This window comes from Onychomys torridus, chromosome 7 (genome assembly GCF_903995425.1).
Source record: "Onychomys torridus chromosome 7, mOncTor1.1, whole genome shotgun sequence".
Lineage (NCBI taxonomy): Eukaryota > Metazoa > Chordata > Mammalia > Rodentia > Cricetidae > Onychomys > Onychomys torridus.
Window position 1 is genome coordinate 102033421 of NC_050449.1, and position 24598 is coordinate 102058018.

Genomic DNA, 24598 nt, shown 5'->3' on the forward strand with positions numbered 1-24598 from the left:
GTTCTCCATTTCTCATTTTCCCTTTTTCTGTCCCTTCCAGCCTGCCAGGGCCAATTTATTGCGTCTGGATCACGTGAGTAGCTTTCTGTATCTAGAACGTTCTTCATCTAAGGCACTGACTCCCTTCCTATCATTTGGGTCCTCTCAGCAGGGGTGTGGCTAGGGTGGCTGACTGAGTCATCACCTGCCCTGTTCCAGGACCCCTCCCCAGCTATGCTGCAGATACAGCTGGCCCCCAGCTCCACCATGTGCCTGTGCTCCGGGTCTCTCATGTAGAGGAGGAAGGTGAGGCTGACAGTTCATGGGGCATATACAGATGAGGTACAGATATGGGTATTCACACATCAGGGCACATTGCACGCATATAAAGTCTACACACAGGACACACACATACATTTCTGCGCATGGGGAAGACCATTGCTATCTACTCTGTCCAAGAGCCAGCAGGGGCCTCCTCACAGCACACCACCCTACCTGTAGGCCAGGTACCCCCTGAAGATGATGACGACTTCTCTGAGTACTCGGTGTATTCTGTGGAGGATTACCAGGACCCAGAAGTTCCTTGGGATGGCGATGGTGACATCAAGGGCTGGGACCAGAGAGGTTCAGGTAGTGGCAGATAGAACCCATCCCATTGCTGATCTTTTGCTGATTTCACATTCCTCTGATCCCCACTATCCCCAGTAACCTAACCACCAATGACCATAGACCCCTGCTCCCTACCACTGGATGAGGGCTCCTGTACTGCCTACACCCTGCGCTGGTACCATCGGGCTGTGCCTGGTGGCACAGCCTGTCACCCCTTTGTCTACGGTGGCTGCGGAGGGAATGCTAACCGTTTTGGAACCCGTGAGGCATGTGAACGCCGCTGCCCACCCCAAGTGGCCCACAGCCAGAAAACAGGTAGGGGCTTAGATTCTCTCAGTGAAGGCTGCACCTACATGTATCTGTGCCTGGGCGGGAAGTTCCCTGAGACTGGGAGACCTGGAGCAGATCCCAGATCAAGGGACTGACTACATATCCCCAGCTGTGGAACCTGCATGGTGCCTCTCCATGTGCCTCTTTGCTAAGGGTCTCCTCTCTGAGTCAGAGCCCACATTCAATTCCTCATGGATGCTTTGCCATACTTCTGTGCAGATTTCCTGGTGGGAAAGAAGGTCAGAGAGCTGAATGTTTTTTGATGTGTTCCACACAGGTGCTGCCTAGGACTGAGGCCTGGCTGATAGGCTTGATGGTCAGCAGTCCCTGGAGGCGGCAGGGCTCAGCAGGGTCCTGCTGTTCTCCATTCGGTGCTAGAGTTCTGTGCACACACGAGCATGGTTGCGTGTCCACTATTTCAGTGACTTGGTCTGTGGGTCTAGCCTCCCCCTTGTGGACAAATCCCCATTGTGGTGCCTGCTTTCCTGGCAGATGATGACTCACTTGTGGGGGGGTGGTTGTGGGCAGTGAATGGATGTGACTGGTGTCCAACCTGCCCCTTGACCCAAGGCTGTGATGCCATGGTGCTGATTCGGGGGAGGGGGGTGGCATTAAAGCTGCTGTTTTAAAAGGCCCTTGTTGTTGACTGTTTGGTGAGATGGGGGGGAGGGGTCTCAGGAGGCAAACTTCCCTTGGTGGGAGGGAGGGGTAGTTGGCACTGTATTGCATGGTATAGAGTCCTCATACCTGCTCTTATTCCCCTAACTTGTCCCCCAAAAAAGAAATGGGGTGGGGGCTAAGGAGGTGTTCTTACTGTTCCCTAGAAGGGGATGAGTCATAGGTGGGGGACTGCCTCATGCCAGGAAACATGCCTAGCTCCTACCCCAGGAGGCTGGGGGAGATAAATGGGTCTTGGAGTGGAGTACAGGGTCAGGTCGAGGAGAGCGTTGCGTGGCCCCAGCCCCAGCAGCTGCAGCGTCCCCAGCCTTCCCCGGAAGAAGCTGGCAGTGGTATGACCAGCACTGGGTTGGGATGAGGAGGGTCTGGGGCTGAGTGGGCCTGGGGTTTGAGTGAGTGAGATGTCTGGACTGGGAGGCTCTGGGGTCTCTGGTTTCTCTGCTTCATTTGCCCCGCTCTACCCCCAACGCTGGTCTTCCTCATCAGCCATGCTGCTCAGAACCTGTCTCCATCTGGTCCCTGTGGCGCTTTCTCTGTTTCTGAGTTTTTCTTCCCATCTAGACGACTCTGATGGTTTCTGTCTCTTTCTGCCTTGTCTTGTTTCTTGACTTCCCCATCTTGCCTTGTCTCTACCCCGTCCATCTTCCTCTCTTCCTCCTCTGCCCTCCCCCTGCCAATCCCTTCCTTTCTTTGCCTCTGGATAGCACTGTCTTTAGCCCCAACTTTGGAGGTTTTAGATAGGGTCTCATGTGACCCAGTCTGGCTTCAAATTTGGATCACACGTCAGCCTCCTAGGTGCTGGGATTATAAGCACAAGCCACCATGCCTCAAGACACATTTTCATTCTTTCTGTCTGGCGCTACCTTGGTCCGGTCCTCTTGGTTTTTTCTTGTTTCTTTGTCTCTGTGTCTCTGTCCCAGGCTTGGCCTCTGTAATCACTCCAGCCCCTCTTTGGCTCTTGCCTCTTATAGTCTGTCTCCTTCCAGTGAGCTGCAGCTGCAGATCCAGACTCAGCCTGTTTTCTCCTTACAGCCTTACAGCATGATGGCCAGGTGGGCACTGGTGCTGCTCATGGTCTTGACATTGGGTAGGGTCCTGTTTGTACCAGGGATCCCTATCTCCGCCTTCCGGCTCCTCTCTCAGAACTATCCGGAGACTGTTTCCTACTCCGTGGCCTTGGAGAGCCACTCAGCTACCACCCCAGGGCCCTCAGCTTCCTGGAGCTACTCCAAAGCTAACCCTCATCCGGACACGCGTGTCACACTCTCCTTGGATGTCCCCATCGGCCTCTTACGGATCTTACTGGAGCAAGCCCGGACCAAGGCTGCCAGGGATCAGGCTGCCACTAACGCCCAAATACTAGCTCGTGTTGGCCGCCGCTGAGACTGAGGGAGGGGGTCATAAAGATGGGCTGACCCTGGATGGAAAGTTGTGGAGGACAGCAACAAATCTGGACAGTACTACATCTAGGCAGAGCACATACCCAGGCTTTACCATAGTGGGCTGCTGCCATGGCCTCTGAGTGTCCACAGTATGTTTAGACAGCTTGATCATACAGTGTGTTGCCATGCTTCTGTACCCTTCATACTTCCATATGTTTGGGTATCTTGAACACTGGCATGTATGTATGCTGGTTGGAATCTGTCGTGCCTGGCTGTGCCTGGCAGTCACAGAGCATCAAGATACTGCCATGTGAGCTCCATCATTAAATGTTAAGGAGAGGACCCCAGTGCTGTATCCGACATCCATCCAAGGCCCACAGGCCTGAGCCCCCACCTAAAGCCACTGCAGCAGAGTATTGGCGAGGGCCATGTGATTGTTTTGTGTTTCTGTTTTTTGTTTGTTTGGTTTTTTTTTAAAGATTTGTTTATTTATTATATAAACCTAGTATTCTGCCTGCATGTATGGCTGCATGGCCAGAAGAGGGCGCCAGATCTCATTATAGATGGTTGTGAGCCACCATGTGGTTGCTGGGAATTGAACTCAGGACTTTTGAAAGAACAGCCAGTGCTCTTAACCACTGAGCCATCTCTCCAGCCCCTGTTTCTGTTTTTAAGGACAGTCTCACAGTGGAGCCTTGCATGTTCTAGAGCTTGCTATGTGACAAGGCTGGTCTCAGACTTGTAGCAATCCTTCTGCCTCCTGAGTGTTAGGCTTCCAAGCATGTGCCACCACATCTGATGACTTGCTTGTTTTATCCTCTGGTAGGCAGGATCTGCTTAGTTGGATGTGGTTATCAGAGACATCTCCAGGCAGAGGCACAGATAACCACATGTGGGAAATCTGACCTTGGCAGGTGTGTGTGTGTGTGTGTGTGTGTGTGTGTGTGTGTGTGTACATGCTGAGTCTCTGCCTGTTATAAATCTCTGACAGCTGTGTGTAAGCAAGAGTTGGAGGCATGTGAGAAGGACTGGGAGAAGAGGGTGTTTGACTCCCAAATCTACACCAATACCCACAGATATTGACCTAGTTACACCCCAGCAGCCTTGCCAGGGGAGAGACACACGTGGCTCACGGGAGGGAATGGATACTGCTGGAGTTCCAAGCCAACTCTGCTTTCCTTGATGAATTATCCTAAGCAAAGCTGTTCCATTTTCTGAGCCCAACTTCCTCAAGTGTAAAGCAGAAGGATGCCACCAAGCTTCTTGTGGCGAGTGGCATGGTGTACATGAAAGTTCTGGCTGTAGGAGGCGCTCAATAAATGTCATTTGATTGAAGGACAGGAGGCACCGAGTCACCCAGTCATGTGCACCCAGGCCGTGACACATGAGGGCTGAGTCACACCTGGCTTCTCTGCCCTTCCATCCACCTTCCCTCCCTACCCTCTGACCTGCTGTGAGAAAGAGGGTTCACCTTCTTTACATCCCCGTCCCATTGCTGGGCTGCAGAGATGGACTTTCTGGGGCGTGTGATCCTATTTGCCTGTGGATGAGGGAGGAGCTCCAAGTGGTGTAGACAACTCGTGCAGGAAGACTAGACCCTGAGCGGTTACCGGCAGCTCTGACTGGAAAAAAAGCGCTACTGGTCCGAGAACAGAGTGCAGCTGCCTGCCTGGACCGGGGCCTGGCAACCTCGCAGAGCAAGGCAGCCCTGGGGGGCGGGTCTGGAATGGTTACAGAGGCGGGGCCATTTCCCTCCGAGCCTGTGGGGGGGCGGGGTTTCCTTACCCTTGCCGAGCCGCAGGGGGGTGGGGGGGGGGGGCGGCGGCCCTGGCCAGTTCGGTGGCAGGATGGACAGAGGTACATTAGGAGGCACCTCTCTGACCGACCCTGGGCGGGAGAGCAACGGACAGGGTAGGCATTGGGTAGCATGGGGACCTCGGGGATTGGGAAAAGACCTGGGTGTAGTGAAGATGGTGTTGGAGGGAGAGTTGAGGGTGTTGGGGGGGTCTCTCAGAATGCTCTGAGAGGGCATCAATCTGTCAGTGGCCTGAAGGGAAGAAAAACTGGGGTCTTGTTGGGAAGAGGGGCCTGGACCAAGGTAGGATGGCTATAAATAGTGTCTTCCTTTAGCCAAGGGGGAGGGCCAGCCAGCTGGAGCTGCGGGAGGTACTCTCCAATACGCCCCTTGCTGGCCTCCAAGGGGTCTTGTTCATCAGGGTCACCCAGTTTGGGAAGTTTTTCACATAGTGCCATCTTAGCCTTTAAGCTTGTGTCTCTAGGGCCCCCACACTGTGTGCTCTGTGCTGCTGGTCCTGAGTTTCTCTACACACCTACTGTGTGCCCCTGTGCCAGGCTAGAATCAGGAAGTACAGATCAGGGCTCACTCACATGGCTGGATACCCCCAAATTGGAACCTCACACTGTGCACTCTGGGGCCAGAAGGATGCTGGGGACAGTTCTTGGAAATTGCCCGAGGAAGCTAGGACTCCTGGGAACTCCCTGCACCCAGCAAAGCAGCATCTGGTCAGGGAATAAAGAGGAAGAGATGAGCGGGGCAGCAGGGCTAATTAATATATGTGCGTCTGTGTGTATGCAATGGGCATGTTTGTGTGCACTTGTGTGGCGGAGCTGAGGCCCAGATCTTGATGTTGGAGATGATGACCGGTTGGTACAGCCAGGGCTAGGCAGAAGATACCTAGTGGGAAGAGTGTGAGTCTTGAGAACGGAGGGCTGAAGACTTTGATTAAATGGCTTCTGTAACTGGGGTAAGAGGTCCGTTGGTCAGTACATAAGGTGCCCAGGGTGCCAACCACGGTCAGGCTGGCTAAGGTTCACGGTAGAGAAGGGCTGAGCTAGCCATGTTCATGCATGAGTGCACAATGGCATCCCAACACTTCTTGTGCATGGGACAGGGTAATTGGTGCACTTTGAGAAGTCCTGGAGAGGGAAAAGCCACAAGGGCTGTTAGTCTAGTGAACATCTGCCAGTGTTGGGGGAGCACAAAGCTTGGAGGGCATTTCGGTGGAGGAAACAGCCAAGAGCCTAGGTGGGAGGAGAGAGGCAATAAAGAAAGCTGTAGGAGGTGAAGCTCTGAAGGCTGGGGGGATGAGCTGACTCCTCGCACTGTGGATGGCTCTGTTGTCTTGTCTCCTCCTCCGTCTGCATCCTCAGCTTCTTACCTAAGAAATGAGGCCACGGAAGGGCAGATGGGGAGGAGTCCTCAGAACAGATGTAGACCCTGGCATTGGGAAGGTTGCCTACGCTCATGATGGTGACGCTTCCTAGCTGGAGATATGGACTTGAGAGGGTGTGTCTGGGTCAGCCCGGGGTGAGCTGAGAAGAGTGGGTGGTGTAGAGCCACATTTCCTGAAACCAGGCTCAGGCTGGGTGTGGAGATGGCTTTGGCCCCTTGCCCTGCCCTTCTCTGCCACCAGCCCTTGAGTAACATCCAGTTCTGGGGAAGAGAGTGGATGGGAGTACCTGAAGAGGTACTGGGTACCCATGATGTTAGAGGGAACTGTGCTGGGTGTGAGGGAGCCGCAATGAGGTTTCTGAGGCCAAATGTGGTCCCAAGGTGACCTTGGCAGTGACTGAGACATGGACAGGAACAGGATGAGTGGTTTTGGAGAATTGGGTGCTGCTGACGTTCACAGAGGAGCTCTGCTCATCATGAGCTTGGGTGGACTCCAAGCTGCCCCCTCCCTCTGGGGGATGCAGGGAGGATACTGCAATGGGAGAATGAGGGAAAGGAAATAAACCACCTGCCTGGAGCAGGGTATTTCCCGATGTAGCCAGCTAGAGCTGGTACTAGGGAGGCTCCAGGTAGGCTTCTGAACTTTGATTTCCTTGTGTAGTGGTGAAGATACAGTTGTCATGGTCATCCTAAGGGTCTTTGCCAGACTCTCAAGAGTTGGGTTGGGACCTGGTAGACTGACCCAAAGCAGGCATGCTGCACTGACTGTGAATGAGGTCACCTTGTTTTCCGTGTCTCCGGCTTCTGGCGGGGCATCTGTGAGACAGAGAGCTTGAGTCAGAAAACCTGCCAGGGGTGTGGTGGAAGCCATCACCAGAGGACAGCAAGATGGAGATTCAAGCCATGTTCCTGGGGCCTGGAGCAGAAAGTGTCTAGTTTGGGTAGGTGGGGCTGGGCAGAAGGAAGAGGCTTGAGCTTTTGGGAGGCTGTGGTGGAGGTCAAACATAGAAGAGTGGCTTCCCTACACTGTCCCTCACCAGCCTCCAAGGGGTCATGTTCATCAGGGGTCACCCAGTTTGGGAAGTTTTTCATATGGTACCTGTTAGTATTTAAGTGGCGCTAGGAACACGTCCCGAACACGACAAGACCACAGAAGAGTTTTATTAAAGAGGATAGAGGTGACAGGCCTGTGTGAAACACACGTGGGTGAGGAGATAAAAGTGGGGGGGAGAGAGAAAGAGACTCATGCAAGATGGTACCGGCTTTTTAAAGGTTGGGCCGCGCATGCGTACAGGGACTCCTGTGGGTACTCCACGCAAGCGCGTAGATTACATGGCTGCGCGTGTGCTTTATGCAACCACGCAACCACGTAAGGCCACAGAGTCCCGGTCCCGCGAGATGTCTGACCCGCAGACGGCTATTCTACACCGGAAATAGTTAGGCGGTCCGTGTGGACATGTAATTCTCTATCAGTACCTTGTTGGCCTTTAAGACTGAGCTGCAAGGCCTGGCTCTCAGCCCTTGACCTTGTACGTTTTCAAAGGCAGGGAGGGAGATACTATAATGAATGAGAACGCCTTCATGTTATGGAGCAGATTTCTGAGACTGATACATTTAATCTGTACCACAATCTTGTAAAATTGATGATGTCTGCATCTCATTTTCCTGAAGAGACAGAAGCTCATTTGAAAAAAAAAAAAAAAAAAACTCATTATTAAAATTTTAATTGGGGGAGCTGGAGAGATGGCTCAGTGGTTAAGAGCACTGGCTGCTCTTCCAGAGGTCCTGAGTTCAATCCCCAGCAACCACATGGTGGCTCACAACCATCTATAATGGGATCTGGTGCCCTCTACTGTCATGCAAACATACATGCAAATAGAACACTCATGCATAAAATATGTAAATAAATAAAATCTTTAAAAAAAACTTTAATTGGGGCTGAGAGTGTAGCTCAGTTAGTAGAGTGCTTGCCTAGCATGCACAAAGCCCTATGTTCGATTTCCAACCCTTTATAAACACTGTGCACAGCAACAGAATTTGGGAGGTGAAAGCACAATGATCAGAAGTTCAAGGTTGGCCAGGCGGTGGCGCTCGCCTTTAATCCCAGCATGCCGGAGGCAGAGACATGCGAATCTCTGAATTTGAGGCCAGCTTGGTCTACAGAGCGAGATCCAGGACAGGCACCAAAACTACACAGAGAAACCCTGTCTCCAAAAACCAAAAAAAAAAAAAAAAAAAAGTTCAAGGTTGTCCTCAGGTACATATTGAGTTCTAGGCCAGCCTGGGCTACAAGAGACCCTGACCTTCCTCCTCCAAAAGAAAGAAAAAACAACAACAAAATTATAATTGGTAAAATGTAAATCGTGGGAAGAGACTCAAAATACTGCCAGGGCTTAGTGGGTCCCAGAATAGCTTGGTCATATAGCTGCTCCAGGTGGGCAGAGGTTTAGCCCAAGTTCCCAAGAGCCATGCCAAAACACGGTCGATTTTGAGAAGTATCCTGTGTTCCTGTCCCTAAGATAAGGGAACTTTTTCTGCGTGGTTGAACAAGTTGTTCTTGTGGATCGGGGTAGTTTCCAGGGGAGGAGCAGCTGAGAAAGCCCCAGGAAGGTCCAGGAGGGCGCAGCGGAGGCGGACAGCCAGGACAGCAGGCCAGTCATTGGAGCCGCTCAGGGACAACAGCCAAGCTGGTGTAGACTATCCTGGCTCTGAGGGTCACGCAGGCCCCGCCCAGCCTCATACCCTTCCCACAGGCGACTCTGAAGTCACGTTCCTCAGGGAGCAGAGGCCGCACGGGAGGGGACTATGCAAATAAGAACAAGCTGCTTGAGGGCTGTAAACTTCACATCCGGGGCGGGCCCTGCAAAATCTGGATGGCAAACTCCTTGGGAATTGAGCATGCGCCTTATTAGCATTGGTTTGAAGGACGGGGCGCGCTTAGTCCAAAAAGAGGCGGTAGGAAAATTGAGCATGCGTAGTCGTAGATCGGTGCCTCTTCAGTTTGGGTGGAGCCTAATAGTACTGGGGCGGGCCTGTGGGAAGATGGACAGGAGTTGGAGCCGCTAGAGGAGGGGCGGGGCCCGAGGGCGGGACCTCGGGTGGCCCGAGGTGGCCCGGTTGCTGGGTGCGAAGCAGCGCAGTCCGATTCATCCGGGCCCGGGGATGGCGTCCCCACGGGAATTAACCCAGAATCCCCTGAAGAAGATCTGGATGCCATATAGCAATGGGCGGCCCGCTCTGCACGCCAGCCAGCGGGGTGGTAAGACGGGGTCCGCAGGGAGAGGAGGAGGAGATGAACCTGGATGGGTGGGTAGACGGCCTTGGCGAGGGTCTCCAGGGGAAAGACAAACCTGCAAGGCGAGGCTATTGTGACTGATGGGCGGAGTCGGGGACAGGTGAGAGGCTGGGAACAGGTGAGGCGGTGGTGACAGTGGTGGTGACAGTGGAAGCTAAGTGTGGTGGAGCAGGAGTGGAGTCAGGTGTGAGCAAACAGCCCAGTTTCTTGGAGACTGGGTCTGGTCACCATTACCTTGGCAGGGCACTGACCCAAGCTGTTTCCACTGCCTGGATATAGGAGAGGACTTCGTGGTCATGGTTCTGCTCGTTCCTCTCTCCTGGCCACAGAGTAGAAATTGAGCTGTGTAGCTCTAGACAAGGTACTTGGCGTCTCTGAGCCGAGAACGTTTGAAAGCCTAGTCATGGGCTAGTAGTTCTCAGCAAGACAAGTACTCCTTGGTCTTAAAACCAAAGTTTTAGGAGGAACTTCAGGGGAGTACAGTTGTCAGGATTGAGTCAATGGGAACAGCACACCATGTGGACCTACCGGCGCCCCTGGACATGGAAGCACCCCTGTGAGTTCCTAAGTAAATGCCTGCACAGGAGGGTGGGACAGCGAGAGGTGCTGAAGTCTGTGAACTGCTAAGTGACTCACCTCTTCTGGGATCCTGGGTGTTTTCATCTCCTTCCTTGGTTCTTCTGTATGCTCTTAAATGAGTCTGCATTTTCTTTTTATTAACAGGGAAAAGAAAAAAATGTTTTAGTAGTAATTCAAATATTGTAATGAATTTGCAGCTTGGCAAAGACCTCAGAACATCTAGTCCAACTGGTGGCGCAGATATGGAAATGGAGATCAGGCTGTTGCGTGATGTGCCAGGGTCTCTGTGCAGTCCTGAAGGCTGCTGTGTATGATAAGGGTCCTTTGGGCTTCGGTTGCCAAGGCCAGCCTGAGGCCATGGCTTTGACCATTACCGTAATGAGAGTCTTAGTAGAGTGGGGGTGGGGAAGGTGTATGTGACCACACTTGGGTCCTGATAGGATGGCTGTGGTTCATAGGCAGACTGTGTTCCTGTGGGTGGTGGCTCTGACCACAGTATGGGTACTGGTGGAGCCGTAGCTGTCCAGACAGATTCTGAGTCCCCAGGGACTGTGGTGTTAGCCTGGCCGGCCGTCATTTGGAAGCATTAAGGCAGTTCCTTGCCAGCCTTTATTAGTACTATGGTCCTGACCAGGGGTGTCTGCACCTGTTACAGGAGGAGTAGGAACCTGGACTTTGGGTCAGTAGCGCTCAGGCCACACCCTGGACCAGCTCTGTGACCTTAGGCCGGGAGCTAACCCTTAGACACCAGCCCTAGGATGAGACCATTGTTGTCTTTGCTTCTTGTGAGTTGATACTTGAAAAGTGGAAGCGAGCTGGGCATGGTGGCGCAAACTTTTCATCCCAGCACTCAGGAGGCAGAGGCAGGAGGATCTCTGTGAGTCTGAGGCCAGCCTGGTCTACAGAGCGAGTTCCAGGACAGTCGGGGATACAAAACAAACAAACAAACAAAGAAACAAAAACAAAACAAAGAAAAAGAAAGAAAGAAAAGTAGAAGCAGATTTCATCGCCACCAATCTCCTTTGCTCACTATTCAGAGTTGGGGACTGAGGTGTCAGCCTGAGCCATCCCCTCATTATAGGCGGAAAGTAGCTGAGGCCCACAGAGGAGGGATGTGCTCAGTTATCTGCTCCTGAGTCAGGGCCTGTATGTCTTTCTCTGAGCTCTAAGTGTAGATGGAAATGGGCTCTTCTGCCAGGCAGTCATGGCACACGCTTTTAATCCTGGGGAGGCAGAGGCAGGTGGCTCTGTGAGTTGGAGCCCAGCCTGGTCTACAGAGCGAGTTCCAGGATAGTCAGGGCTATACAGGGAAACCCTGGCTTGAAAAACTAAAAAAGAAAGAAAGAAAGAAAGAAGAACGAAAAAAAAAGTGTCTCTGTGTAAGTGGAGGGGCTTGTCAGTGTGAGAGTGTTGGAATAGTCTGGGCTGTAGATTCATACTTTCCCGGAGTAGGAGGAGACATGGCCAAGGATGAAGCTTGCAGATGTGTGCCTGGGAGTCTGGGCCCCAGGCAGAGGCCCCAGAGGCCGCAGCACACACTAGTTTGCACGCGTGCAGCCTTCTGCCCTTTGCACAGTAACTCGGGCCCAGGTTGCAGGACTGTGAGGACAATAAAGACTCTAGGGTGGGGAAGGGTAGCCTGACCACAGGGCTTTATGGGGAGGAAGAAGCAGTACCCATTGCTAGTCTGGGCTGGCGGTAGGTTTCCTCTGGTGTCTAGTCCCCAGCTCCTCAGGGTCCTGGGGCTGAATGACAAAGCCAGGTCTCCACCCTCCAACACCATAAGCAGTTGATAAAATTTGATAATTTATAAAATTCAGAGCCACACCTGTGTGTCTGGAAGCTATTAACCTTCCTTACCATTAGAATCCCCGCTTCGACCTTTAGGAGCTCTGGGCAGGTGGTCCAGGGCATAAGGACAAGGCCCTGGGACCCCAGCAGGTAGGACATTGTTTTTCCTTTGTCTGTTTGTTTTTGAGAATGTAGTCTCCAGGAACAGGCTCTGGATGGCCAGGAAACCACTATGTCGGTGTACTGTTGACCTTGTGGTGGCCCTCTTGCCTCTACCTCCTGAGTGACAGAATGTCATTTTTCTTTCTTTTTTAAAAAGTTTCTTATGGGGCTGGAGAGACGGCTCAGAGGTTAAGAGCACTGGCTGCTCTTTCAGAGGTCCTGAGTTGAATTCCCAGCAACCCCATGATGGCTCACAACCATCTACAATGGGATCTCGTGCCCTCTTCTGGTGTACAGACAGAACACTGTATCCATAATAATAAATAAATAAATAAATATTTTTAAAAAGTTTTTTATATGTATTTACTTATTTTATGTGTATGAGTATTTTTCTTTCATGTGTGTCTGTGCTTTTTGTGTGTGCCTGATGTCCTTAGAGGTGAGAAGAGTGTATCAGATAGTCCGGAACTGGAGTTATGGATCCTTGTGAGCCTCTGTATGGGTGCTGGGATCCAAACCCTGGTCCTCTGCAAGAGCAAGTGCTTTTTTGTTGTTGGGTTTTTAGGTATTTTGTTTTGTTTTGAGACAGGGTTTCTCTGTGTAGCCCTGACTGTCCTGGAACTCACTATTTATAGACCAGGCTGGCCTCAGACTCACTGAGAGCCTCCTGCCTCTGTCTCCCACATGTTTCTGATGGCTTTTTTTCAGGCAAAAGGTGACAAGATGGCATGATTCCTCCTGGGTGACAGGACTTGTGTGTGTGCACAAGTCAACAGGAGAGACTTCTGCCCCCGAGTGGGACTGTCATGTCATGTTGCTTAATGGTTTTTGTTGTTTTTTTGTTTGTTTTGTTTTGTTTGTTTTTTGTTTGTTTGTTTTGGTTTTTCGAGACAGGGTTTCTCTGTAGCTTTGGAGCCTGTCCTGGACTAGTTCTGTGGACCAGGCTGGCCTCAAACTCACAGAGATCCACCTGCCTCTGCCTCCCAAGTGCTGGGATTACAGGCGTGCGCCACCACCGCCTGGCCAATTTTTAAGACCTCTTCCTTCCTCAGTCTGGCCGATGGTGGGAACAGGTACAATCAGTCCAGGAGTCTGCCTGGAGTCCACTCCAGGAACTTGGGCTGTGCCTTTGGTGGAAGTACCTGGTAGGTAGGCTGGCAGGCAGTCTCCAGTGGTACACATCTCAGGCCTTGGGGTTCCCAGGGCTCTGTGGCCTTCAGTAAAGACTTGTCCTCAGACTTCCTTCTCTCTGTGTGTACGGTGTTATAGACAGTGTGTTCTGGCTGCATACCCCATCTCTGTTCCGTGTCTCTCAAGGTCTGTAGTACACCTCTTTGTTCCGCTTCTGTTTATAATTTCTCCACTCTAGGGATTATCTCCACATTGTGCTGCGGTAAGCAGAGCTGCCACAGATGTTCTTGAACTTTGGTTTGCTTCGGGTTATTTCTGGGGAGCTTATCTTGGGGAGCAGAGGTGAGCACTAATTTATTGCCTTGTTTTGTGCCTAGATCCAATCTGCTCCCCTGACTGCCCACCTTGCATATTGATGGGAGTGGGGAAGAGGGGTGCTGTGGCCAGAGACTGTGGGAGGAGACTGTGGCTCTGAGAGGGAGCCCACGTCTGCTCTGGGGAGATAGATGTTGTGCTGACTAGTTTTAGGTCAATTTGACACAAGCTGAAGTCATCTGAGAAGACAGATCCTCAATTGAGAAAATGCTTCCAGAAGCCTGTAGGGCATTTTCTTTTCTTTTTCTTCTTTCTTTCTTTTCTCTTTCTTTGTTTTCTTTTTTTTTTGGTTTCTAGAGACAGGGTTTCTCTGTGTAGCTTTGGTGCCTGTCCTGGATCTCACTCTGTAGCCCAGGCTGGCCTCGAACTCACAGAGATCCGCCTGGCCCTGCCTCCCGAGTGCTGGGATTAAAGATGTGCGCCACCACCACCCAGCTGGCATTTTCTTAATTAGTGATTGATGGGGTTACCACCCCTGGGCTGGTGGTCCTGGGTTGAATAAGAAAGCATACTGAACAAGCTATGATGTCCAAGACAATAAGTAGCGCCCGTCCATGCTCTGCTCCAACTTCTGCCTCCAGGTGCAGTTCCTGCACTGAGTTCCTGTCCTGACTTCCTTTCTTGAGCAACAGTGCAAGTGGAAGCCCAGTACACCCTTCCCCCCCCCCCCAGCTGTTTTTAGCCATGGCATGAAGAGTAGGTGTAGTACCTTGATCTTGAAATCGTGAACACTGAGGGAACAATGGGGTGTGCGTGTGTGTGTGTGTGTGTGTGTGTGTGTGTGTGTGTGTGTGTGTCCATGTGTGTGTGTGTCTGTGTGTGTGTGTGTGTGTCCGTGTGTGTGTGTGTGTGTCTCTGTGTGTGTGTGTGTGTGTCCGTGTGTGTGTGTGTGTGTGTCCGTGTGTGTCTGTGTCTGTGTCTGTGTGTCCATGTGTGTGTGTGTGTCTGTGTGTGTCCGTGTGTGTGTGTGTGTGTCCGTGTGTGTGTGTGTGTGTGTGTGTGTGTCCATGTGTGTGTGTGTGTGTGTCCGTGTGTGTGTGTGTGTGTGTGTGTGTGTGTGTCCATGTGTGTGTGTGTGTGTGTCCATGTGTGTGTGTGTGTCCGTGTGTGTCCATGTGTGTGTGTGTGTGTGTCTGTGTCTGTGTGTGTATGTATGTGTGTGTCTGTGTGTCCGTGTCCATGTCCGTGTCCGTGTCCGTGTGTGTGTGTGTGTGTGTGTGTGTGTGTGTGTGTGTGTCCATGTGTGTAGGGGCTCTTCAGGAGGGCCAGGGGTGGACAGATGGATTGCCATGGTAAAATGGCTGATGAACTCTCTTTAAACTTCTTCAGAGCTCCTGTCAGCCTGGGCAGGAACTGTGTGGTCGGTCTGCTGGCCCTGAGGAGGCAGGGCCTTGCTTCACTCGGTTTCCTCCCGCCTTGGCCAATGCTGAGGTTATTCTGCAAGTGTCCTCACTCTTCGTTCAGCCAGGGTCCCCTTCTCTCCTCCCCCGGGTTCACAGTTTGGGTCATGCACAGGGTGATGCAGCCTGCATCTCAAGGCCTAAGTGCAGTCGGGACTAAGTACACCTGTGCCCATAGTCCAGGATGCTGCCCGGGCAAGGCAGAGGGCACAGCTTTCCAGAAGGGCTCCAGCTTTTCCATGGGGAAAGTGAAAGATCATGTTGGTGAGGACACCAAGACTCTGAGTTGCCGGAAGGTGTCACAATCAAAATAGGAACTGAGACTTACCTGATTGCTGACAGGCAGAACTAACTGTCCCCGAGGTCTCTGTCCTAAGAGAGACAGCTGAGGAGGGCAGCTAAGTGGGCAGAGGAGAGGAGGGATGGTTCCCCACATCTGCCCAGCAGTCTGTCCCCTATGGTTTCCTGACCGTGATCTTATGGGTGACGAAAAGGAAGGCTTCCGTGACTCCCAGGGTAGGGCCGCATCTGGTCACACTGGAAGCCGAGTCCCAGGCAGTCAGTCAGTCCTGCTTTTCTGTTAGTCCTAGGCAGCTGACGCTCAGGCAGCTGTGAACAGGTCTTTTCCTACCTCCAGCCTTGGCAGATTCTCTGGTTGACACCCTGACTTGGTAGCATGTAAGATGGTGATGAGCGGACTGTCAAGAAAACTGTCATTTTGGGGCCTCCGGTCTCAGTCCCTTGTGGTCCTGAACCCCAATGTGCTTCTGGTTACCTCCGTGCTCATATCCCTGAGCGTCAGTGTAGGACAGGAATGTGAGCAGCACATGCACTACAGGGATCCTGGGTTAAATTCCTTCCCTGGGGAGATGTCAACAAGTTCTGCCCTTCTTCCCAGGGTCCTCAGGACAAGCTGAGGCACAATTCCACAGAAGTTCACTCTGAAGAGCCACTGAGTTCATTGGACTTCCTTATGGAGCATGGGTTCCTTACATGGGTGTGGGCGCATACAACAGGTGTCAGAAAGCAGCTGGCTCTCAGGTGAGGGTCTCAAGACCCTGCCACCCCTCCATGAGGGGACAGAAGCATTCAACAGACCTATCTAGGGTAACGCTTTTGTAAAGGTGTGCTTGGCTTGGAGGCCAGTCATGCACAATAGCTACTCCAAATAATTAGTCCAGAGATAACAGTCATTAGTGAGGTGACAAAGTAGGGGGTACAAATGCCCCAGGGACACAGGGAGGTGCCCTTGGGGAATCCTTGTTGAAGGGAAAACTTTAAGGCAGAGCTTTGAAGAGAAAAAGAAATTCAACAAAGACCCGGGCAGAGCTGGCACATCTTTGGAGACAGGTGGAGATTAGGGTATGGATTAGGGTCAGAGAGGCAGGCGTTGGCTCCACTGTCCTCCGAGCAGTGGGCACTCCGTTGAGTGTTTAGCTGCTGGCCTGGCTGTTTGTGCCTCTGTATACCTGTGTGCTTTGTGATGAGAAGGCCTGGTGAAGTCCCAGAGCCCAGCAGACCTGGAACAGGCACTTGGCAGCCGAAGACTGGATCTGGGGGTACTAGAGATCTGTCTGATGCCAGGAATCACAGCTGGTGCCAATCCTGTGCCCTCGGGCTGACAAAACACTGGGAGAGTGGGAGACGCAGAGCTCCAGCATGGTGCGACAGTGCGCTTGAATTGTTACTCTCCGTTGCTGTGACGAGTACCTGGTGGAACACCGAAGGAGGGAGATGTTTTTCTTGGCTCATGCTTCAAAGGGACAGTCCGTCACGGCAAGGAAGTTGGTTGGCAGGAGCCTGAGGTAGCTGGTGACCTCGCATCCACGGTGAGGAAACAGAGAGATGAGTGGATGCTGATGCTCTGCTCACCCCTTTCTCCTTGTTTTTTTCTTTAGTCCAGGACCCTAGCCCAGGGAACAGTGCCACCACATTTAAGATTGTCTGCCTGCCTCCGTTAGCCTAATGGGAACCCCCTCATAGACGGAGATTGGTTTCCATGGTGTTTCTAGACCCATCAAGGTGACAGTCCAGAGTAACCATCCCAACGCTACTTGCCTTCCAGTGTGCATGACCAACTGCCCGACGCTCATCGTCATGGTGGGTCTGCCAGCCAGGGGCAAGACCTACATTTCTAAGAAGCTGACCCGGTACCTCAACTGGATCGGTGTGCCTACTCGGGGTGAGGCTCCAAGGGGATCATGGGAGGACTGTTGGGGAGGGGAAGAGAGAAGGCTGGGTGGAGGTAGAGCCTGGGGGGCCCCGGGCAGGGGTCGGTAGGGCTGCTGCGAAAGCTAAGCCTCTTCTCCCTCTAGAGTTCAACGTTGGCCAGTATCGCCGGGACATGGTCAAGACGTACAAATCTTTTGAGTTTTTCCTCCCAGACAATGAAGAAGGTCTGAAAATCAGGAAGTAAGTGTGGTGAGGGCTGGGGTGGGGCATTGCTGTAGAGAAGGCTTGATAAGTTACTACCCATTGGCTAAGAAACACCCCTTCCCCAACTCCTGGAGCCTAGTTACTTGTGAATGTTTGAGCTGCTGCTGAACTCCAGCAGCTCGGCCTGATACTGTGTGACTGTCAGGACCGGCTCCATGCTGTGTGACTGACAGGACTGGCTCCATGCTGTGTGACTGACAGGGCCGGCTCCATGCTGTGTGACTGACAGGACCGGCTCCATGCTGTGTGACTGACAGGACCGGCTCCATGCTGTGTGACTGACAGGACCGGCTCCATGCTGTGTGACTGACAGGACCGGCTCCATGCTGTGTGACTGACAGGACCGGCTCCATGCTGTGTGACTGACAGGACCGGCTCCATGCTGTGTGACTGACAGGACTGGCTCCAAGCTGTGTGACTGTCAGGACCGGCTCCATGCTGTGTGACTGACAGGGCTGGCTCCATGCTGTGTGACTGACAGGGCTGGCTCCATGCTGTGTGACTGACAGGGCTGGCTCCATGCTGTGTGACTGACAGGGCTGGCTCCATGCTGTGTGACTGACAGGGCTGGCTCCATGCTGTGTGACTGACAGGGCAGCCATCTTTGTTTTTTCTTTTTCTTTTCTTTGGTTTTTTGAGACAGGATCTCACTATGTTGCCCAGGCTGTCCTCGAACTCACAGAGATCCGCCTGCCTCTGTCTCTGGAGTGCTGGGATTAAAGGCGTGCGCCACCACATCCAGCTCTAGGTCTGGCTTCTTTCCCTCTCAGGTTGTGAAAAGTTGGCATGTGATGAGTAGGGAGAAGCTGTGTGTGGCCTCTTGACGGCTCGCTCATCCCTGCCCTAGTATTAAGGACCTTGGACAAGGAAGGGAGGCTGGAGCTTCAGGGAGAGAAGAGGGTTGGCCAGGCATGTCAGGGGCCATTGGATGACTTGGAGGCCTTGCTTTTGTCTACTCCGGGCCACCATACAGGATGCATGTTGTTTCCTCTTCTGCCCCAAGATAGGCACTCTCATGAGTGCTTGGCATGTGCCTTCGTTTTAGTTTAACATGGCTTGGATGCTGTGGAGTGAGTAGTTGACACACAGGAGGTAGAAATTTTCATATGACCTCAGTCCCCTCCCAATTCAAACATGAACTTTTTGAGAAAGGGTTGGTGGGGTGGTCAAGAAGCCCTGTCCTGTCAGGTCTGGAGGCGCACACCTTTAATCTCATCAACTGGGAGGCAGAGGCAGACAGGTCTCTGTGAGTTCAAGGCCAGCCTGGTCTGCATAGCGAGTTCCAGGACAGCCAGGGTGACATGTGAGACCCTGTCTCACAGCAACGACAGAAATAAGCCTTTTCCTGTTCTTGCTTCTGTCACTGTGACAAAACACCAACACCCTATAAAGCTTAGGGGAGAGATTCTCACTCAGTTTGTTGGGCCAGATTGTAGCCCATCGAGGAAAGTCAAGGCAGGAACCTGAAGCAGCTCGTCACATCCACAGTGCAGAACAGGGAGACTTCATTATGTGCATGCCCACCTGCCCAGCTTTCCTTGTCACTCTTGTGTACAGTTCAGGGACCAGGCCATGAAAGTGTGCCACCCATGTGTTCAAGGTGGGTCTTACCACTTCAGTTAACCTAATTAAAAAAACAAAGAAGGGTTGGGGATTTAGCTCAGTGGTAGAGCACTTGCCTAGCAAGCGCAAGGCCCTGGGTTCCATCCTCAGCTCAAAAACAAAACAAAACAACCCAGAGGCTGGAGAGATGGCTTACTGGTTAAGAGCACTGGCTGCTCTTCCCAGCACCCACATGGCAGCTCACAGCTGTCTGTAACTCCAGTTCTAGGAGACTTGATACCTTCACATAGACACAAATGCATAAAACACATGAAAATAAATAACTCTTTAAAAAAAATCCTTCACATGCATGTCTACAGGCCACCTGACCCCTGGCTGGCTGTCACTGAGCCTCTTTCCAGGTGGTTCTAAGACTGTGGCAAGTTGACAAAACTGCCACATGCCTCTTGTCAGTCAGGTGGCACAGACTTGCTCTGGCCTCAGCCATCTTGGGAGGAGAGTACCAGAGACTCTAGCTTTCCTGACTTCCTCAAATTAAGCCAGCCTGGGGTAGAGGCCACTGTACTGATCTGGAGCTACCACCAGGGACACATGTATGGCCACAAGGGGACAGGAGCACCCCAACTGTATACTTAAACTTGCTTCATTTGCTCTTGTGTCGTAGGGGTGGGACCAGGCTGAGTCACCCAGAAAGGGAGTCTGGCATTTAGGTAAAACTAGAAGCTAGGAGATGAATTGAATCTACTGTATGCTTGGTGTCTGATATCCATTGTCCCCATTTTATAGGTAAAGAAACTGAGGCTCAAAAGTCCAGGAGTCTCATACACTTCTGTGTAGGTTACTTCACTTTTGAAGTAGCTGAGTAATTTTGAACCTAAGTCTTTTTACCACTAAAGACTGTCCATCACAGCTGAGTTTGGCAGGCCAGGCCTACAGTCTCAGTGCTTGGGAGGTGAAGGCAGGAGGAACAGTTCAAGGCACCATCCATCACACAGTGCAAAGCCAGCCTGGGCAGCAGGAGTCCATGCCTCAGGAAAACCAATCAATTGAACAAATAAAACAACAACAAAGTGCCCATCATTCACTCACTCAAGCATCTCGTGGCTAGTAAGTCAAAGAACTTCTCAGGTGCAAAATCTAGAGCCGTGCCAAGGTGTGGGCACAGGCGGATGTCGATCAGTGGTGGTACCTTGCTTCCCAGCTGTGGAGTCTGAGCTTAGAAAGTGAGAGCATTGTTTGAGCCGTCCAGTCTGGATTGGAGGCAGGTGTGTGTGAATGTAGTCGTGGGGCATTGGCATTCCCAATCGGCCAGCCATTTCACTCAGACTACCCCGGAAGGTCGGAATCTGGGGAACAATTTAAATGGAGAAACCCAGACACAGAGAGGTTGGAGGAACTACCCCGCTGGAACAGAGGGACCTGTGTTGGAAGATGGGACATTCCTGCTGTTACTGGGCCACAGGGCCATTTTCCATTGACCATCCCAGATTTTCTTTGAAGTAATTGAAAAATTAAAGACCAGAAGTCACATCTATTTAGTTCAGTTTTGTTGTTTTTGTTTGTTACTGTTACTGTTTGTGGTGCTGGGATTGACCCAGGGCCTTGTTCATGATAAACTGGGCTGCACCCCCGGCCCAGCAGAGGAAGGAATTTTTATTTGTCTGTTTCATTTTGAGATAGAGGGCATGATAAAACTCAAGCTGGCCATGAACTTGCTGCCTAGCCAAGAATGACTTGTACTTCCTGCTGGGATCACACATTTGCCACAATGTGTGATGGGACCAGATCTTAGAAATGAGAAACCTGGAAAGCCAGGGCTGCACTTCCCAGGGGCCTAACTACACACACAATGTTGAGGTCTCAAAAGCTGAACAGTATTCATATACATGAAACCGGATGAGAGGAAGGCATGGACAAGCATGTGACAGTCAGATTCAAGTATGGACACACCCCATCAGGCACATTCGTATTGTGTTTTCTTACCATACATGAGCTCTCTATGTCTACCATGGACACATAACCTCACATGTATACCTTATATGCACACACCTACATACACAGAAACCTACATACTGTAAGTACGCATGGGTGTGTTCACATACATGCACAATCCCTGGACACATATAATCACACTGTCTGTGAGAGTGTGTGTGCACATGTGGCATCTTCACTTGGGCTCATTCTTGCATGTACATTATTCAGTCACACACACACACACACACACACACACACACACACTCACACTCACCCTTTGTATACATCTACATACCAAGTACACTTGGGTCTCTAAGGCTGCCTTCCGTTTTGGTGATTGGGAGATGACTCCCAGGACTCAAGGCTAGTTTTTTACAACAGACTGATAAAAAGCAAGGGAAAGGCATGTGACATGAAGTCCCAAGGACAGTAGGAACCAACATCTGAGCTAGCTCCTTGGGGTCCCACCAGATGCCCTCAGTTCCTCCAGCATGTGTCCAGGTACACACATGCCTATACATGGGTAAGTGCAATCATACAATTCTACCCACACACAGACCTGCAAGCACAAGTACATTTGCACACTCACATATGAGTGTGTACACAGGCTCCCAGGATGTTCTCCTGCTGATTCCTTTGAGGCCCTGAGATTCCTCCTACACAGTAGATCCATAATCAGAACTGCCCACAAAAGATCTTAGCCCTGAACTTGCAGATCTATAGGCAGGTAGAAAGAAATGACCCAATAATGCTAGTTTTCTAGACTCAGAATTCGGAGTTTTTGGCAAAAGGAACACTTTAAAAAAACAATTTATGAGTATTTTGATCACATGTATGTCTGTGCACTACATGCATACCTGGTGTCCTCTGAGGTCAGAAGAGGGTGTTGGATTCCTTGGAACTGGAGTTGTGGAGGGTTGTGAGCTGCCATGTGGGTGCTGGAACTGAACTTCATTCTTCTGCAAGAGTGGCAAGTGGTCTTAACCACTGAGCCACCTCTCCAGCCTCTTAAAACACATTTTTTTTTGGGGGGGTGCGGTTTGAGACAGTTTCAACTTAGTGGTGCCCACCTTTAATCTCAGCACTCAGGAGGCAGAGGCAGGCAGATCTCTGTGAATTTGAGGTCAGCCTGGTCTACAGAGTGAGTTCTAGGACAGCCAGGGCTACACACAGAGAAACCCTGTCTCAAAAAACAAAAACAAAAGAAAAACAAAGTAAGGTTTTATTATTTTTCATATGTGTCTGAGTGTTTTGCCTGCATATGTATGTGCATGCAATGCCCACAGATACCAGAAGAGGGCGAAAGATTCCCTAGAACTGGATGTGGGTGCTGGGATGAACCTGATTCTCTAGAAGAGTAGCCAGTGGTTTTTGTTTTGTTTGTCTTTGGTTTTTTTTTTTTTTTTTTTTTTTTGCTTTTCGAGACAGGGTTTCTATGTGTAGCTTTGTGCCTTTCCTGGAACTCACTCTGTAGCCCAGGCTGGCCTCGAACTCAAAGATCCACCTACCTTTGCATCCCGAGTGCTGGGATTAAAGGTGTGCGCCACCACTGCCCGGCTGTAGCTAGTGTTCTTAACTGATGAGCCATTCCCTAAAGATTTGTTTTAATTTTTAAATGTGTCTATATGCGTGTGGCAGTGCATACTTGTGTGTGGTGTGTGTGTGTGTGTGTGTGTGTGTGTGTGTGTGTGTGAATGTGTGAATGTGTGAATGTGTGAATGCCATGTACATACAAGTGCCCACAGAGGCTAGAAGAGGCATCAGATCCCCTGGAGTTAGAGTTGCAGGTAGTTTTGCATTATCTGATGGGTGCTGGGAACTGAACTCAGGTCCTCTAAAAGCACAGTAATTGCTTTTAACCACTGAGCCGTCTCTCCAATTCCCAGAAGACAGTTCTTTGAAGCTTTCATTGGAAGACCTAGAGGGCACAGAGGATCACGGTGAGGTGCAGGGCACAGCTGCTTAGCTGTGTCACTTGGCTCCACAGTGACATCGCTACAATATAGTCCTGGAGTCCTCTCCTCCTCTCCCTCCTCAATCTCTCTTTTCTCCTTCTGTATATTCTCTCTACCTGCCAGCCCTGCCTATCCTTTCTCCTGCCTTGCTATTGGCCGTTCAGCTCTTTATTAGACCATCAGGTGTTTAGACAGGCACAGCAACACAGCTTCACAGAGTTAAATACGGCATAAAAGAATGCAACACATCTTTGCATCATTAAACAAATGTTCCACAGCATAAACAAGTGCAACACATCTTAAACTATTCTACAACATATACACAAAATAAGAGAAATCAACCAAAAATAAATTAATTAATTAAAGAAAAGCACTGATCTTGTTAATCACAGAACATGCCTGACATTTAGGTGTCATGAACATGGCAAAGTGCCAGCGGGGCCATGATGAGACAATGAAGGGAAAGCAGAAAGTAGCGTTCAAGAGTCCTGAGAGCCAGGAGCACATGAGAGCCAGATGCTGATGGTCAGCCGAAAGCAGGAGGGAGACCTTGAACAGGGAGGGGCCCCGAGGGCTGCCCCATCCTGGCTGTGGCGGGTTAAAGGCTGCACGCTCGGCTGACTCTGTGTCTTCTCTCCTGAAGGCAGTGTGCCCTGGCAGCCCTCTCTGACGTCCGGAAGTTCCTCAGTGAGGAGGGGGGACATGTGGCGGTGAGTGTGACACCCCAGAAAGAGCTGAGAGTGAGACATAGGATTCCTCACCACCACCCTGTCTGCCATTTGCTCATCAGGCACCTGGAAGGGAAGCAGGGTGGGGTGGGTGTGCCCCTGGATGCCCGAGGGTGCCAGCCAGAGGGAGAAGCAGGCAGAAACTGTGCAGAAGGAAGTGTGTGGGCCAGCTCTTTCCCCGGACGTGTCTTTACATTTAACTCCACAGTTCTTCCTTCTAGAAGTTAGGACCAGCAGCTTACCTCAGTCTCTCACACATATGACTGATCTCCTGGCACAAGGAGCCCTGCCCTGGCCATAGCTTACTATTCCAGAAAGCAGCTGAGGCCAGGTGAGGAACTTCAACTGGAGTGGTGACCCTGCAGTCATATGAAGTGTGTGGCCAGGCAGAACCAGAGAATCTGGGAGGAAGGGCCCAGCCCTGTACACGCAAGCACAGGTCCTCCTTACCTCTGGGAGTCATGCCTCCTGGAACCCTCCGGCCCCCACTCCAGCCTGTACTCATGGCTCTGGCACTGCCAGAACTCCGAGGGCTCCTCTCTCCTGGGAGGAGCACCTGTTCAGGTCCCATAGCCCAGGCCCCCTTCACTTTGCTTCGCTCACCTGTTTTATTGGCATGAACCCCACAGATAAGTTTTCGTTGGTAAAGTGGCTGGAGATGTGGCTCAGTGAGTGGAGTGCTGGCCTGGCAGGCATGAAGCCTGGAATTGGGCCTCCAGTGTAGAATAATGAGTGTGGTGGTGGGAGCCTGTAGTTCAAAGCTATGGTGGTGGAGACAGGAGGATCAGAACACCCTTGGCTGTCTAGGGAGTTGTAGGCCAGCCTGGAATGCCTGAGACCCCATTTCCAAACTACAACAAAAAAGTGTTTGTTGTATCTTTTTTTGTTTGTTTGGGTTTGGGTTTTTAAAAAAATAAACAAACAAACAAACATGTCTCATGATGTAGCTCCAGCTCTCCTGGAACTCTATGTAGACCAGGCTGACCTCTAACTCACAGAGATCTGCCTGCCTCTGCCTCCCAAGTGTTGGGATTAAAA

At 51.4% G+C, this 24598-nt stretch overlaps 3 protein-coding genes across 3 annotated transcripts in view; all 3 read left to right on the forward strand.

Annotated features, from left to right (window-relative positions):
* Window positions 1-1531, forward strand: part of Col7a1 (collagen type VII alpha 1 chain) — a 33022-nt gene extending 31491 nt beyond the window's left edge. Inside the window, exons 114-118 of the mRNA XM_036194247.1 lie at window positions 41-73; window positions 199-285; window positions 481-609; window positions 709-903; window positions 1196-1531. Of these exons, the coding sequence (XP_036050140.1) occupies window positions 41-73; window positions 199-285; window positions 481-609; window positions 709-903; window positions 1196-1206 (455 nt within the window). The 3' untranslated portion in view covers window positions 1207-1531. The remainder of the gene's footprint in view (window positions 1-40; window positions 74-198; window positions 286-480; window positions 610-708; window positions 904-1195) is intronic.
* Window positions 1532-2637: 1106 nt separating this feature from the next.
* Ucn2 (urocortin 2) lies at window positions 2638-2979 on the forward strand. The gene has a single exon (XM_036192106.1). The coding sequence runs from the start codon at window positions 2638-2640 to the stop codon at window positions 2977-2979; it is 342 nt and encodes a 113-aa protein (XP_036047999.1).
* A 6276-nt stretch (window positions 2980-9255) lies between these two features.
* Window positions 9256-24598, forward strand: part of Pfkfb4 (6-phosphofructo-2-kinase/fructose-2,6-biphosphatase 4) — a 29281-nt gene continuing 13938 nt past the window's right edge. Inside the window, exons 1-4 of the mRNA XM_036193657.1 lie at window positions 9256-9430; window positions 16970-17086; window positions 17220-17316; window positions 23476-23542. Of these exons, the coding sequence (XP_036049550.1) occupies window positions 9334-9430; window positions 16970-17086; window positions 17220-17316; window positions 23476-23542 (378 nt within the window). The 5' untranslated portion in view covers window positions 9256-9333. The remainder of the gene's footprint in view (window positions 9431-16969; window positions 17087-17219; window positions 17317-23475; window positions 23543-24598) is intronic.